Source organism: Phyllobates terribilis, unplaced genomic scaffold (assembly GCF_046119375.1).
Source record: "Phyllobates terribilis strain yellow unplaced genomic scaffold, ASM4611937v1 Scaffold_1__5_contigs__length_1240528914, whole genome shotgun sequence".
Lineage (NCBI taxonomy): Eukaryota > Metazoa > Chordata > Amphibia > Anura > Dendrobatidae > Phyllobates > Phyllobates terribilis.
The window spans coordinates 910,080,343-910,097,752 of NW_027362761.1; the positions used below are offsets into that span (position 1 = coordinate 910,080,343).

Consider the following 17,410-nt stretch of genomic DNA (forward strand, 5'->3'; position numbering starts at 1 on the left):
CTTACTGGGGGGTGGCTGCAGAGGAGTGGGGTCACAGGAGGCAGTGTCTGCAGGCTCTGGGCTCTCATAAGATGTCTGCGCCGGTGAGCAGAGTCCCTTTTCCCATTGATTGCCCTGCAGTGAACTTTGGGAAAATGGTTTCTGGAGACGGCGTATGTTTTTCCTGAGATCTCAGCCTGCGCATGCACCTCCTCCATCTTCCCAAAGCCCACTGCAGGGCAATCATTGGGAAAATGGACTCTGCTCACCGGCGCTGATATCGCCCCATTCCTGCCGCCTGGCCCCCTGAGGCAGTGGCCCTGCCTCCTGTGACCCTGCTCCACCGCCGCAGAATCCCCCTGGTAACCTACCGTTAAATGAACTATAAGAGGCACGACCATTTTATTTTAAAAATTATTTTCCACCCCATAAAAGTGCATCTTATGGTCCAGTGCGTCTTTATAGTTTGCAAAATATGGTAAAGGCAATGCAAGTCTATGAGTCTGTGAAAAAATTGGACCGCACTTTGATGACATTTGAGTGTGGTCCGATTTTCACCGACTGACAGAAGGGTGAAGGTGAGAAACCTTTTGTATCTCCTCTCCACATCCGAGAAAAACTGATGCCGCTCTGATCAAAGTCTGATCAGAGTCTGTAACTCTAATTACGCCAGTTGCCATTGCTTCATTTCTGCTCATGATTTCCTGTTGTTCCAGTTCTGGTCCTCCTGCTGTCATCAAGCTACTACGTTCCCCGTTGCTTCTGCCAGGCCATCCTGCTTCGCCACCGACATCTGTCCGTGCTTCATTACAGCTGCTCATCTGAACTAGATGAGACATAACACCTACCATTACAAAAAAGAGGATTCAATGATAGGTCCTATTTAAGGAATCACCCTGATACACAAGAGAGAACACATCACTCAGAGATGTTTGCTGAGATTTTTTAGGGGTAAATGGTGCAGTTCTCAACTTCACCACAAACATCCCACAGCTACACAATGTGTGAATGGGGCCTTAGTGTTCAGTGAACAGCTGCCTACCTGGACTTGTCTTCCTCAAGCTGCTGCCTCTGGGACACAAGATGGGTCAGGATTAGAACTGTATACATTCTGTACCAATTGTGATGTCATGTGATATCTGTGATGTCATGTCCCCTGGATGTCATAATAACTGCCACTGCTGTGTTATGTATCAAGTTTCCAACATCAAGGAAGATTTGGATTAATAAAACAAAATCACAGGCTGCAAATAATCACCAGCCCCATTTTTAATTGAGTCATGACGCACGTTATAACCTGAACATTTCCACCCTTTTATTCTAATTCACCTACTGTTCTATGAACTAGAGGAAAACACAGAACGCCATACTGCAATTCCTGATCATGATAAACCGTCAGTTCCAGGTCCCCCATGATCCAACAGGACCAAGAGAGCTGACAATGGAGAACTGTTCCAGTCTGCAATTACATTTGTTATGAAAACGCCATGTTTTGACAACATTAATGGCAAAGCTACCCAAAAATGGAGCCAAATGGAGTGGTCTCAACTGGCCCACCCCTTTCTATATGCTTTTCTTAGAGCACATGGGTGCTATAGAGGGCAAAACCATCCGATTGCTGAGGGTCTTCACGACCAGTGGATCAGTTGATCACCAGCAAGTCCTCATTTAGGGAAGGGGTTTTGCAGATTGGTAACCCCTGTTAGGTCAGGCTCACACTGGCTTCCTAAATCACCCAAATGGACCGATTTTCCTTAGAATCTGGTCAACAACATTTTTTTTAAATCACAGAATCATTATAACAATCACAGCACAGCACACATGATCCAGTGCCATTTGCTGAGATTTTCAGGTTAATGATGCAGTTCTGAATCCCACTACTAACCCCCCATCTATACAATGTATGAGTGAGGTCATACGTGAAGAGTTGCCTACCTGGACTTGTTTCCTCCAAGCTGTCAGGCTCTAATGAAACAAGATGGCTCAGGTGTTACACTTCATGTACATTCTATACCAATTGTGATGTCACATGATGTCTATGATGTTTATGTGCTTTGTGATGTCATCAAAACTGCCTGTTTAACTCCTTCCAACCCAATGACATACTTAGAATTTTTGTACAGGTTATTTGGATGCAACGACGCAGACAATGAAGTGACAATAGTAATCATCCAAAACTATTTATTTTTCTACCACCGAAAGGAAATCTAACTATGGGGACACACACATATATATATACACACACACACACGTACATATACATATATATATATATTTTACACACACAAAATATATATATAATGTTTGTGTGTGTATATATATATATATGTGTATATGTTACAGTTGAAACCAGAAGTTTACATACACTATACATGCATGTTTTTCTCAATATCTGACATGAAATCAGAATAAACCTTTACTGTTTTAGGTCAATTAGGATTACCATAATTTTTAACATTTGCAAAATGCCAGAATAATATGAGAGAGAGAGAATGTTTTAAGGCATTTTTATTACTTACTGCAAATTTAAAAGTTTACATACATTTCATTAGTATTTGGTACCATTGCCCTTAAACTGAATGACTTGGGTCAAACGTTTGGGATATCCTTCCACAAGCTTCGCACAATAGTTGGTCGGAATTTGGGCCCATTCCTCCTGACAAGACTGGTGTAACTGATCCAGGTTTGTAGATCGCCTTGCTCACACCTGCCTTTGCAGCTTTGCCCATAAATTTTCAATAAGATTGAGATCAGGGCTTTGTGATGGGCATTCCAAAACATTGACTTTGTTTTCCTTAAGCCACTTTACCATTTTTGCAGTATGCTTGGGGTCATTGTCCATTTGGAAGACCCATTTCCGCCCAAGCTTTAACTTCTTGGCTGATGTCTTGAGATGTTGCTTCAGTATTGTCACATAATTTTCTTTTCTCATGATGCCATCTATTTTGTAAAGTGCACTAGTCCCTCCTGCAACCTCATAACACGATGCTGCCACCCCCGTGTTTCACAGTTGGTATGGTGTTTTTAGGCATCCAAGCTTCTCCCTTTTTCCTCCAAACGTTACGATAGTCATTATGCCCAAAAAGTTAAATTTTAGTTTCATCAAACCACAGGACATGTTTCCAAAAATGAAGGTCTTTGTTCCTGTGTGCATTTGCAAACATTGATCTGGCTTTTTTAGGTTTTTTTTTGGACTAATGGCTTCTTCCTGGCAGAGTGGCCTTTCAGCCCATGTTGATAAAGTACTAGCATGTTCATCTCTGGGACACAGAACCTGTCTGCTTCCTGAGCGGTATGATTGCTAGACATTCCTATCTTGTTTGTACTTGCATATAATTGTTTGTACAGATGAACGAGGCACCATCAGGTATCTTGAAATTGTACCCAAGGATGAAGCCAGACTTCTGCCAGTCCACAATTCTCTTCCTGATATCTTGGCTGATTTCTTTAGACTTTCCCATGAAGCTACACAAAGAAGCAGTGTGTTTTCAGGTGTGCATTAAAATACATCCACAGGTGTGTATCTCTAATTAACTCAGATGTTGCCAAAAAACTATCATCATATGGGCAGTCCAGAATTCTTTAAAGGCATAGTAATCTTAGTGCATGTAAACTTTTGACTTTGCATTAAGTAATAAAAATCCCTTAAAACATTCTCTCTCTCTCTCATTATTCTGGCATTTGGCAAATATTACAAATTATGGTAATTGTAATTGACCTATAACGGGAAAAGTTTATTCTGATTTCATGTCAGGTATTGAGAAAAACATGCATATGTGTCTTTTTATATAGTGTACGTAAACTTCTTCGTTCAGCTGTATATATAGGGTCGGGCTGGCCCACCAGGGGACCGGAGGATCCTCCGGTGGGCCCACGTGCTGGCACTGTCAGCTGTCTACAGACTACAGCAACAGCGGTGATAAAATGCTGGCTGATAAGAACAGTGTTCCATTCAGTACTCATGAGTTGCAGAAGAGAGAGATTCACTGATGGCAGCTCTCCATGGTTGTTCCAGGTGCGGTAACGCAGTGATCAGGATCCAGCAGGAATGATCAGCGTTCTGGTCAGTATGAGAAGTGAGCTGCTGTCTGCAGCTGAAGAGATTCGGTGACCCATGTACTCACACGGGATGTCTAATGCTGGGAGGAACGGTCAGCAGTACTGAGTGGCACTAGCACATGACATGCTGCAAGCGCATGGCGGCTCACATGTGTTAGTGCTACTGATTACTATTCACCGCTCCTCCCAGCATTAGATGTCCCGGGAGAGTGCACAGGTCACTGAATCTCTTCTGCTGCAGTGCAGACAGCCGATCACCAGTGTTGATCTAGTATGTATTATTAGCGTGCTCGCCAACAGAGTTAATGATACATACTAGATCAACACTACAGCTCACTAGTCGTACTGACAGAACGCTGATCAATAATGCTGGATCCTTGTCACTGTGATACTGCACCTGGAGCAACCAGGGAGAGCAGTGCTGATGTTGGAAAGTCTAACAGTGATTGGCAGCAGCACAGCCAGTCAGTGTTAGTTTTGTTTGTGGCCTCTTCCCTGCACTGACTGCACAGCTCAAGTAATAAACCATGCTGTGCTGAGTAACAGTTCTCCTCCACAGTGTCACAGGCTGACAGTAAGAAGCACAGGGAGATGGATGGCTCCCTTCTACATCACTCACCAAAGGCTAGATATAGGTAGCTGAGTAGGATTATCACCCTTGACTAAGTGAGCCCCTGCCAACAGTGAGTGTCATAGGGGGGCTTTACTCATTGGTAATAGAGGGCGAGAGGGCTCAGTCACTAAGGGAGGATTTCTCTCATTTTTTTGCCTCCCCTATATCACCCCTGACTGAGCCTCTCCCCGTATCACCCCTGACTGAGCCTCCCCCTGTATCACCCCTGAATGAGCCTGCCCCTGTATCACCCCTGACTGACCCTGCCCCTGTATCACCCCTGACTGACTGAGCCTCCCCCTGTATCACTACTGACTGGCTGAGCCTGCCCCTCATAAAGATTATTGCTCTCGAGTAAATTGTGGTCCTTGGGGATTAATGTTTCTCCTTGTAGAGAATCGCAGCTAGTGTAGGGAGTAATTTAGTTCATGAAATGCTCCCTGGGAAAGTAGGTATGTAAACTAGCTATCCTCTATATAATTTTTTTTCCATTGTGTATTCTGTTTCAATGCTTCCAGGAGCTAGCAATGTAAGCAGTGAATATTTTCATTCTGGCTGTCATGTCTGTGAATTCTCTCTTTAGCTTATAGTAGATATTTTTTTTTATTTGGTGCCAATAGATTTCTTAGTGTTTCACAGATATAAGTTCTTGTTCACACTCCCTAGCTGAAGTACAAACCTCCAAGGTATACAAACTGAAAAGTGGTCAAACACCACCTATAATCTGGACAATTCACTTGAAAAATAAGGTGAAATATTTCTGGGTGGAAAAAGAAGGAACTAAAATAATGTAGTTGAATAAATATACATACCCTTAAAGTAAAACTTTTGTTGAAATATGCGTTGAATGTATGACAGCATTCAGTCTCTTTGGGCTGAACAGCCCCAAATCTGTCCAAGTGCGAAGGCATCTTTTGTGTACAGCCTTATTCAGGTCATCCACAGATTTCCAATAGGATTTAGGTCTGGGCTCTGGCTGGGCCATTCCAAACTTTGATCATCTTCTTGTCAGTCCATTCTTTTCTTGATTTGGAGGTATGCTTAGAGTCATTGTTGTACTGAAAGTTGAAATTCCTTTTCAGCTTTAGCTTTTTTAGCAGAGGCCCTGAAGGGTTTGATGCAAAATTGACTGGCATTTGGAACTGTTCATAATTCCCTCCAACCGGACTAAAGCCCTAGTTCCTATTCTGAAAAATAGCCTCAAAGCATAATGCAGCCTCCACCACGTGTGTATAGTGTTCTTTTGGTGATATGCAGTGTTCACTTTGCGCCATACGTATCTTTTAGAATTTATGGCCAAAATTTTTAACATTTGGTCTCATCCGACCATAACACGATTTCCCACATGCTTCTGGTAGACTTGATGTAAGTTTTATTTATTTTTCCACAGTGCTTTAGACATTATCAGCACTGTCCCCATTGTGGCTCACAATCTAATTTTCCTTATCAGTAGGTCTTCGGAGTTTTAGTAAAATAGGACTAGACTTGGATGTTTTTATTTGCAACAAAAAGCTACCTGCAGCTCCTTTAATGTTGCTGTAAGCCTCTTGGCAATCTCCTGGACCAATTTTCTTCTTTGTCTTTTCATAAATTTTTCTGGGATGTCCAGTAATGTCATTGAGCCAAATTTGAGCCACTTTTTGACGACAGTCTTCAGTAGTCCATTGTAAATCTAATGCCTTGGAAATTTTTTGGTACTTTTTTTCCTGGCTGATAACTTTCAACAAGAAGATCCCTTTGCTGTGTTGTAAGCTGTCTACAGACCCAGGCTTTTGCTTTAAAATGCAACTGGAGAAAACGTCAGGAAAATCCTAGTAGAACATCTAAACTTTATATGGGGTTAATCAGAATCACTGTAACTGATGGAAGCTGTGCACTGACTATTATTTAACATGCGTTAATGTGATTTGGCTAATTCTGAACACAGCCACATCCCCAATTTTATATGAGAAGGCTTTCACACTTATGCAACCACATTATTTTAGTTGTTGCTTTTTATTTTTGCCCTAAAAATTATTTCAGTTTGATTATCAATGAATTTATACAGATTATGGGTGATATTAAAGGTGAAAAAAGTTCTGAAATAACTCTTCTTGGTATGATTTTTCTTTTTTAAATGACAAAAATCTGGCATTTTTGTAGCCTTTTTATATCCACTGTATAGGTTTTATTATAGGTTAATACCTGTTGGCCTGTACAAAACCATTTATCTGCATAATTAAAAATACTTGCTATTACACCACCACCAATCGTTCTGTGAAGAGAGGGCATCATTCAGCATTAATATACAGTAATACCCTCACACATACCATTAGGGTAGTATGTTTGCCTGGCTTCAGATGCACAGTGGAGGATTGGTCTTGTCTGAATGAATTCCTTTATGTGATACTACTTGTTCTACGTGAAACACAGGTTCCCTGTTATGAGGGCTTTAGGACAAGTATGTACAGCATTCAAAATTGGGCTAAGCTTATTTTTTTGCAAAGATTGATAAATCTTAAGTATTAACATCTGGAAGCCCTCTGTGTCAGCACACGTTACATGTGAGACACCTTTATTCACCATGCCGACTTGTTTTCATTCATCATCACAGGGAGAAGGATGCCAGTGCTGTCAGTGTAGAAGAGCTGTCATCTTTCCTGCTGAGGCTCATGGGTAAGCGTTCTTTGTATTTTTTCATTTTACATTTTTTGTACTGCATTTCACAGGAATGTAAGATGAATCCTGTTTTTTAATAGACTCTTTAAAGTGGATCGGTCACTAGATATTATGAGCCAAGCTGCAAAGATTATTAAGTAGATCTCTTAGACCTGATAAGGTTAGTGTACTCACTTTGAAAATCTAAGTCAAAGTGGCTGTATAATCATTTTTGAAAGATGTCAAGTCTGAAATTTATATGATCATTTTGTGAGCCTAGCTCTAGCTCAATTTAGTATGTGGTGGGAAAAAATTAAAAAATGCTTATATGGCCATTATTACATGCATTTTCAAAGCAAATACATAAGCATCATCCGGTCTAAGATACCTATTTAAAGGGGTTGTCCACTACTCTGACAACCTCTTCTGAATCCCTGTTTCCCCCCTAGTAAAATAATAAAACCTATACTCTCCTCTGATGCCGGCGCCTTTCCGGCGGTATCTGCACTGCCTTTCCCGGGGATCTCATGACATTATGTCACGGGATCCTTGTGGCCAATCAGCACTGACTTCACTCTTTCTGCTGCTGCTCTCTTACTTCCTTCGGATGTATGTGATACTTCCGAAGGCGGGGAGAGTGAAGTCAGCACTTATTGGCTGTAGGGATTGTGTGACATAAAAATGTTACATGATCCCTGGGAGAGCCAGTGCCAACACTGCTGGAACGGGACCAGCACCTCAGGTGAGTATATAGATGTTATTAATGTAGAGGGGGAAAATATAGCAATTCAGAAGGATTTGTCTTAGTGGACAACCCCTTTTAAATATTGCATGTAACATATTTTGTAAAAATCTAGTGACAGTTCCATTTAACATTTTAATCAGATTTGTTAATATGATGCCAACATTTATATATTAAATACACAAACCTATTTTTAAAATATTTAATAAGTAAATTTTTTTTGCACTTTTTGAGATTTGGAGAAAAATGGCTATCTCCTTGTTGTTTCCCCACATAAGGTCATTGTGTTAAAGCGAGGGTCAGTCTCCCTTATTTTTAGATATTTTTAATTCTACCTCTTTCTACCTATTTTTCTTGATGTCCAGTTGGTACTACAAGAACACACATAAACAGAGCACACTATCCTTGTGGCAACCATCAAATGATAACCTATTTCTGCTCTGTCCATATATCCAGTGCTCCCACATTCATATGTACCTATAAGTACTCATGTAATCTGACCTGCACACACAAGCACGCCATTGTACATGTATCAGCGACAGGAGCTACTGTAGAGGAAATGAGCAGGTATTAAAAAACAGAGCAAACCTTTTATGTGGAATAGTTGTCTCTATATTGCAGTGTTCATGTTTTACATACCCTACCTGCTGTATTGGGTATAAAAAGAGCATTTTCACTGGATATTGTAGTTTAGCAGTTCTTGGTCTTAGGATGACCTCTGATGTGGTTGAAATAAAAGTTTAAAACAACGTCTTGCGTACCAGTTGAAAAAATGTTATGCTATCATTGGTTGGGGTCCATGAGATTCATGTGGATTTCTAAATTAAAACCACTGTGATACATGGAGTGTCCCAAAGACTATTAATGAAATCTTTAATGCATGTATCTCGGTGAGAACCCTGATTTTTTTACATATTAGAAGCTTATGAGTCCAAGTGTATTCAGTCTCCCCTCATTCAGTCTGCCTGAGGTTACGTTCGCATATAGCATTTTTGAAGCGTTTTTCCGGCCGCAAAAACACTTGTTAATCGGTCTGCCATGCATAGCAATGCGAATTCGGATGTGCTGTGCACATGATGCGTTAATTAACACGCCAAATTCGCATTGTGTTGCAAAACACAGCATGGCCATTTCAAGCGATCACGCCTTGAATTCGCGACCATTGAGTTACATTGAAACGCAGCAAACCCGCAGGTAAATTTGGATTTGCTGCGTTTCAATTAAATTCAATGGCCGCGAATTTGCGGCGCTAACGCGGTGCGTGTGGTACCCGGGATGAAGAGGAGACTACAACTCCTCTCATCCCTACCGCCGCTCCGGCTGATAAACCTCCCGCTGATACTTACAGGACATGCGCTCACATGACAATCAGCTGAGCGGTGACGTCGGCTCAGATCCTGGTGGTCACGTGACAGTCAGGACCTGCGCTGACGTCACAGATCAGCTGATGGTCACGTGACCGTCAGCTGATCTTCATAGCCCCTTCCCTGGCTATTAATATCAGCCTGCAGCTTTCTGTTTAGCCTTTGCTGGTTAGATTTTATAGGGGGATCCTACTTCAATTTTTTTCTGGGGTCCCCCTGTAATCTAGCCAGTAAAGGCTAAACAAACAGCTGTGGGCTGATATTAATAGCCAGGGAACATTGTTGACTAATGGCTTCTTCCCCACCTACTAATATCAGCCCCCAGCGGTCGGCTTTCCCTCTGATGGTTATAAAAATTACGCGGGAGCCCACGCCATTTTTCTTTTTTTTACATTTTCGGCTCTGTGCCCACGATCCGGACGTAGCGGCGCTTTGGACGCATATTTTTTGCTGCATCCAAAACATTGCATTCTATTGAACGCAGGTAAAACCACATGTGTTCATTGAACCATGCAGATTTACCGCATTCAATACTTTCTAGTGGTGAAATTTCTGTTGCGGAGAATTTGACATGCTGCGGTCCTTTTAAAGACGCGCCGCATGTCAGTGTCCGCGGGTGATCCGGAGCCTCTGATGCACGCATAACGGACATGGGATTTTTAGAGATCCCATCCACTATGCTGTAATATCTGGACGCTGCGGGTTTGACGCTGTATAAACACGCAGCGTCAGACCTGCCACGGTTCCTGATCGTGGCCACGTACCCAAACTCACCCGCAGCATGTCAATTTCTGTAGCTAACACGCCAGTTGTGTTCAAAGCGCTGCTGAGTGCTGATAGGGGGGATGTAGTGGCTAACGAACCAGCTGTGAGATGTTAATTATGGCCAGGGACCATGTTTGCCTACTGGCACCTTCCCAGGCTAAAAATACCAACTCACAGCAGCCGCATAAATTACATGAATAGAAATGCTAATGAAGATTGGGTGAATAGGACTAGCTGACACCCAGCTCTTTTGTTTGGTGATGACAAGGTGTCAATCAGACCTTTTCATGACTAAACTTAAAGTAAAGAGTTAAATAAACACACAGACACATTGTAAACACTTTATTTGAAATACAACATACACATTATTTAATCATTTAAATTAACCAATATACTTACCCCAGTTCTTATGGTAATCCAAGGGTTTAAGCAATGTCCCACCAAATAACTTTATTTAGCTCCAAAAAGCATTAATTGATGTACAAAAATGCTTAAAAAAACGCTTGCGTTTTTTTTCTGCCAGGGAGAGGCAAAAAACGCTCCAGAAATTTCTGCTTCAAATCCGCATTGTGCGCACATAGCCTGAGGTGCTGCCAATCAGACTAGTAGGCAGTATTGAGTTTAAACTTTCATTGAAGAGGTTATCCACTACCCTAGGGGCTCTTTCACACTTCAGTGATTTTGAGAAGGGGTGGAAAAAAAAAAAACTAGTCTGGGTTTCATCAGTGTATTTGATCAGAGTCATCAGTGTGTCACTTTTTGCCATCAGATTTTGATCAGTTTCCAAATATTTTTTGAATGAAAAAAAAAAAAAAAAAATTGGAGATTTCTCAAGCTTTCCCTATTTGTCAGATGGCTTCCGAGTGCTGAATGTTTCTTTCATGGACCGACCTATAGACTTGCATTGTTAAGTTTGATTCGACCCACTAATAAACATCGGACAAGTCTCAGTGCTTTTGTGTGGACCACTCTGTCCAAGGAAAAAAATCTCACATGTGAACTACCCCATAGACTCTTATAGGTAGGTGTGCAATCTGTGAAAAATAGATAGCACTTGTATGAGAAAAACTGATGTTTGAATGAGCCTTAACTCAGTTACTCTTTTTGCCAAAAATGCTTAAAGGGGTATTCCCATCTCCAAGATCCTATCCCAATATGTAGTAGGTGTAATAATAATAATAATAATAATAATAATAATAATAATGGCAAATACCTCCAATTAGAAATATAGTATAGTTCTTCTGATTCGCTATGTCACTTTCCTCATGTGCAGGCATTGCAAGACCTTAGGTATCCATGGTTACGACCACTACCAACTGGCTGTCACTATATCAGTGGTTGTAGCTATGGATACCTAAGATCCTGCAATGCCTGCACATGAGGAAAGAGACATAGCGAATGAGAAAAACTATACTACATTTCTAATTGGAGGTATTTGTTAATATTATTATTATTATTATTATTATTAATAATATTACACCTACTACATATTGGGATAGGATCTTGGAGATGGGAATATCCCTTTAAGGATAATGCTCCTGTACATTTTCTACCAGTTTGATGTTATATGCCTTTTTGCTTCACTTTATGAGCCCTGACATTACTTACTCTTCAGAATTCCTCTGTTCCCTTCTGACTACGATTCCCATCGGCCCTTGTCCTGGGCTGCAAGCCAGCAGTGAGCACAGACCTCCACCTAAACCCCTCCCACTCCACCCCCAGCATCCCACAGTCCTTGCACTAAACCCTTCCCCCTCCACCCCCAGCATCGCACAGTCATTGCACTAAACCCCTCCCCCTCCACCCCCAGCATCGCACAGTCATTGCACTAAACCCCTCCCCCTCCACCCCCAGCATCGCACAGTCCTTGCACTAAACCCCTCCCCCTCCCCCCACAGCATCGCACAGTCCTAGCACTAAACCCCTCCCCTTCCACCCACAGCATCGCACAGTCCTAGCACTAAACCCCTCCCCTTCCACCCACAGCATCGCACAGTCCTAGCACTAAACCCCTCCAACTCCACCCCCAGCATCGCACACAGTCCTAGCCCTAAACCCCTCCTACTCAACCCCCAGCATCACACAGTCTATGCGCTAAACCCCTCCACCCCCAGCATCACACAGTCCATGCGCTAAACCCCTCCACCCCCGGCATCGCACAGTCCTTGCGCTAAACCCCTCCACCCCCAGCATTGCACAGTCCTAGCACTAAACCCCTCCCGCTCCATCCCCAGAATCGCACAGTCCTTGCACTAAGCCCCTCCCACTCCACCCCCAGCATCGCACACAGTCCTAGCCCTAAACCCCTCCCACTCCACCCCAGCATCGCACACAGTGCTAGCCCTAAACCCTCCCACTCCACCTCCAGCATCACACACAGTCCTTGCACTAAGCCCCTCCCACTCCACCCCCAGCATCGCACAGTCCTAGCCCTAAACCCCTCCCACTCCACCCCAGCATCGCACACAGTGCTAGCCCTAAACCCTCCCACTCCACCTCCAGCATCACACACAGTCCTAGCCCTAAACCCCTCCCACTCCACCCCCAGCATCGCACACAGTCCTTGCACTAAACCCCTCCCACTCCACCCCCAGCATCGCACACAGTCCTAGCACTAAACCCCTCCCACTCCACCTCCAGCATCGCACACAGTCCTAGCACTAAACCCCTCCCACTCCACCCCCAGCATCGCACAGTCCTAGCCCTAAACCCCTCCTACTCCACACCCAGCATCAGTCCTAGCACTAAACCCCTCCCACTCCACCCCCAGCATCACAGTCCTAGCACGAAGCCACTCCCACTCCACCCCCCAGCATCGCACACAGTCCTAGCATGAAGCCACTCCCACTCCACCCCCCAGCATCGCACACAGTCCTAACACTAATCCACTCCCACTCCACCCTCCAGCATCGCACAGTCCTAGCACGAAGCCACTCCCACTCCACCCCAGCATTGCACACAGTCCTAGCCCTAAACCCCTCCCACTCCACCCCCAGCATCGCACACAGTCCTAGCACTAAACCCCTCCCACTGAACCCCCAGCATCAGTCCTAGCACTAAACCCCTCCCACTCCACCCCCAGCATCGCACACAGTCCTAGCACTAAACCCCTCCCACTCCACCCCCAGCATCGCACACAGTCCTAGCACTAAACCCCTCCCACTGAACCCCCAGCATCAGTCCTAGCACTAAACCCCTCCCACTCCACCCCCAGCATCGCACCCAACTCAGCATGATCTCCTGTACTATAGACACTGTTGCAGGGAATATAAATGATGCACAAATCACCAGAACACCAGCTCTGTTAATAAAGATTATCCCTCACTCCCGCTCACTGACTAATGGATGTTGAGGGAGAAAGAGGAATGTATTCATAATATAGAGGGAATACAACAGCTTATAACATTACACAGAGTACAGAACAGTGTGTGTATATGTGTGTGTGTGTGTGTGTGTATATATATATATATATATATATATATTATTAAAAATTAAACTCTGCTGTGTACAGATACAAGTGACAGCTGTGTGCGGGAGCTCAGATTACAGTGGGATTTTAGAAAGCAAAGTATTTAGTAAAGAGTTTATCTATGCCTGTTAGTTCACATAAAAGAGACTTGTAAAGTAGTGGTCAACACCTTTTAAGGATTGTGACATGGATTATCATAGTAAGCACACCAACCTCATCGGGTCTAATAAATCTATAAATTTATGCAGTTTGTAAATCTAGTGACAGAGACGCTTTAAAGATATAGCATTGTGATACAGGCTATAGCTGCATACACACACTAATCTTGAAAAATAAAAAACAACTTTGCAAATGTTCATTCTTTGACCACTAAACCCTCAGCTTTTGGACTACAAATCAAATCCATATCCCCACGAAAATCCAACATGCTTGATATGGCCAATTTAGGTCTTTGTCCATCAGGAGGACTTTTAGTTGTCTTAAATAGATTTATGTATGACATTTTATTTGGTTCACTCTACTACAATGTACAGTGAATCTAAATATATATTGTGTGACATGATAGATGTGATTTGCTTCATTGCATTAATGGTTAATGAGGTGTGCACATTTCAGGTTTGTAAAAACAACTTATTTACTAATCTCCGGTCTTCCATAATTACAATTACTTCAGACAAGCAGACCATGGCATGGCGGAGGACCTGAGCCCTATATGTCTTTGGATTCTGTAGTTGTCAGATGAATGATGTAATTATAAGCTCGTGTGTGACAGTAAAGTGCAAGTGCTTGTTCACACATTCCATTTTTACCACACTATTTTTTTATTGTGGAAAAAACAGTGTTTTACAGTACTGGCAAAGTGAATGAGCTTTCTGGGATCTCCTGCACATTCTGCTTATTTTTTTCCTTGCTGATTTGTACCATTAAAGCGTTTTTTTTGTTCGTTTTTTATCTGCAGCATGTCAATTCTTTCAGCGTTATTCACAGGTACAAATGAAAGGATAAAAACCGCACATAAAAAGACAGCAAAACGCGCATATTTTACGAACTGTTTTTTTTGCCAAAACTCTGGTGTCGCTGCAGGAAAATCTGCAAGTATTAGTGTGCACACACCCAAATAAAGCTCTTTACTGAAAGTAATGCATAGAGTGCAGTGAAGTACCAGACATGGCCTGACCTCACCTCCTCTTTTTTTGCTCATGAAGGGTTTACGACTTAATGGTAGTGTTGAGCCGATACTTTTGATAACAAAATATTGAGTTCTGTAGAACTTTTCAGCAGACTTGTGGCTGCGTTTAATTAAATGTGTAATAATAATATTGTATTACAAATTTGTAGAAAATTGGATATAGGGAAAATATATATTCTTTTACCGTGTTAGCCAGTAGATAGAAAAATATTTTGATTTGAGAGAATCACACTCCTTATCTATTAACTGCTAAAATATTTATAGCCCAAACTGTTTATCTCTTCCATAATAACTCTGCTTTTCATCACCTGTCTTACCTATTGTATTTTTTTGTGTGTATACTAGCCTGATGAAGAGACCTGCGTAGTCTTGAAAGCTTGCAATTTGTTACCATCTTTTCAGTTAGCCATTAAAAGGTATCAACCACTGAGGACTCTCAAATCTAAATATTTTTTTAGAAAATTGGAGAAAATGTTTATCTGCGCTTCCAATCAACAGTATCCAGTACAAAGATATATAGGCTAAATGCATATTACAGTGCGAACCTCTGGTAATGGATGTCACTGTATGGCATCTGTTAAGCATATATGTCCTGGTGTATATGATAAACAGATGCTTATAGCATGCTGGGAACATGGCCCTATGGCAGGGATGTGAAACTCAAACACACAGAGGGCCAAAATGAAAAACTTGGACAAAGTCGTGGGCCAACCAGTATACAGTATAATGGGCCCCACAAAATCTTCCATACAAAATAATAGGCCCCACATAATCCTCCATACAGAATGAGCGCCATATAGTATTATGGGCACCACATAGTACTCCATACCGAATAATGGCCCCACATAGTCCTCCATACAGTATAATGGGCTTCCCATAGTCCTCTATACAGTATAATGGGCCTCCCATAGTCCTCCATACAGTATAATGGGCCTCCCATAGTCCTCCATACAGTATAATGGGCCCCACATAGTCGTCCATACAGTATAATGGGCTTCCCATAGTCCTCCATACAGTATAATGGGCCCCACATAGTCCTCCATAGAGAATAGTGGGCCCCAAATAGTCCTCCATACAGTATAATGGGCCTCCCATAGTCCTCCATACAGTATAATGGGCCTCCCATAGTCCTCCATACAGAATAATAGGCCCCACATACTCCTCCATACAGTATAATGGGCCCCACATAGTCCTCCATACAGTATAATGGGCACCACATAGTCCTCCATACAGAATAATGGGCCCCACATAGTCCTCCATACAGAATAATGGGCCCCCCATAGTCCTCCATACAGTATAATGGGCCCCCCATAGTCCTCCATACAGTATAATGGGCCCCCCATAGTCCTCCATACAGTATAATGGGCCCCCCATAGTCCTCCATACAGTATAATGGGCCCCCCATAGTCCTCCATACAGTATAATGGGCCCCCCATAGTCCTCCATACAGTATAATGGGCCCCCCATAGTCCTCCATACAGTATAATGGGCCCCCCATAGTCCTCCATACAGTATAATGGGCCCCCCATAGTCCTCCATACAGTATAATGGGCCCCCCATAGTCCTCCATACAGTATAATGGGCCCCCCATAGTCCTCCATACAGTATAATGGGCCCCCCATAGTCCTCCATACAGTATAATGGGCCCCCCATAGTCCTCCATACAGTATAATGGGCCCCCCATAGTCCTCCATACAGTATAATGGGCCCCCCATAGTCCTCCATACAGTATAATGGGCCCCCCATAGTCCTCCATACAGTATAATGGGCCCCCCATAGTCCTCCATACAGTATAATGGGCCCCCCATAGTCCTCCATACAGTATAATGGGCCCCCCATAGTCCTCCATACAGTATAATGGGCTTCCCATAGTCCTCCATACAGTATAATGGGCTTCCCATAGTCCTCCATACAGTATAATGGGCCCCCATAGTCCTCCATACAGAATAATGGGCCCCCCATAGTCCTCCATACAGAATAATGGCCCCACGTAGTCCTCCATACAGAATAATGGGCACCACATAGTCCTCCATACAGAATAATGGGCCCCACATAGTCCTCCATACAGAATAATGGCCCCACATAGAGGTGGTGGTTCTGGTGTTGCGGGCCAAATAAAACCACCCTGCGGGTCAAGTTTAGAATTTGACATGTGTGCCCTATGGGAAGCCTCTTGCTTATTCCCCGCCCTTAGTTCATTGGCCTATCCTGGGAAATGTGAGACAGACTTTTTGCTAGAGATGTGCAGTCAGTTCACCTCAATTGTTAGGTTGTGTGTCCCTAGCAACCAGACTGTCAAACGTGACTCGGCTTGTCTGTTGAAAACTGGGTTTGCATTTTGTTGGGAGCGTTCCTATAGTAATGTTTTCCCACAATAAATATTTATCACCTTTCAGTGGGATAGATAAAGGTTTTGTTGTCTCATATGTTTCTATAATGATGCTGCAAGACCTCCAACTTTTCACTGCACAATCGCATTTGAATGTAGCGTCATTTAAGCATGATAGTGTGTATGAGGCTGATGGAAGAGGCTGAGTTCTGGACTCTTCTTTCTCTGACAGTCCCAAAGAATATGACTAGGGTGACACCACGC

At 43.0% G+C, this 17,410-nt stretch overlaps 1 protein-coding gene across 2 annotated transcripts in view; it reads left to right on the forward strand.

Annotated features, from left to right (window-relative positions):
- The window catches only part of AFG2A (AFG2 AAA ATPase homolog A), a 521,034-nt gene that overhangs the window by 29,408 nt on the left and 474,216 nt on the right, over positions 1 to 17,410 (forward strand). For both annotated transcript variants that reach the window (XM_073641378.1, XM_073641387.1), the window contains exon 4: positions 7,245 to 7,306. In XM_073641378.1, the coding sequence (XP_073497479.1) occupies positions 7,245 to 7,306 (62 nt within the window). The remainder of the gene's footprint in view (positions 1 to 7,244; positions 7,307 to 17,410) is intronic.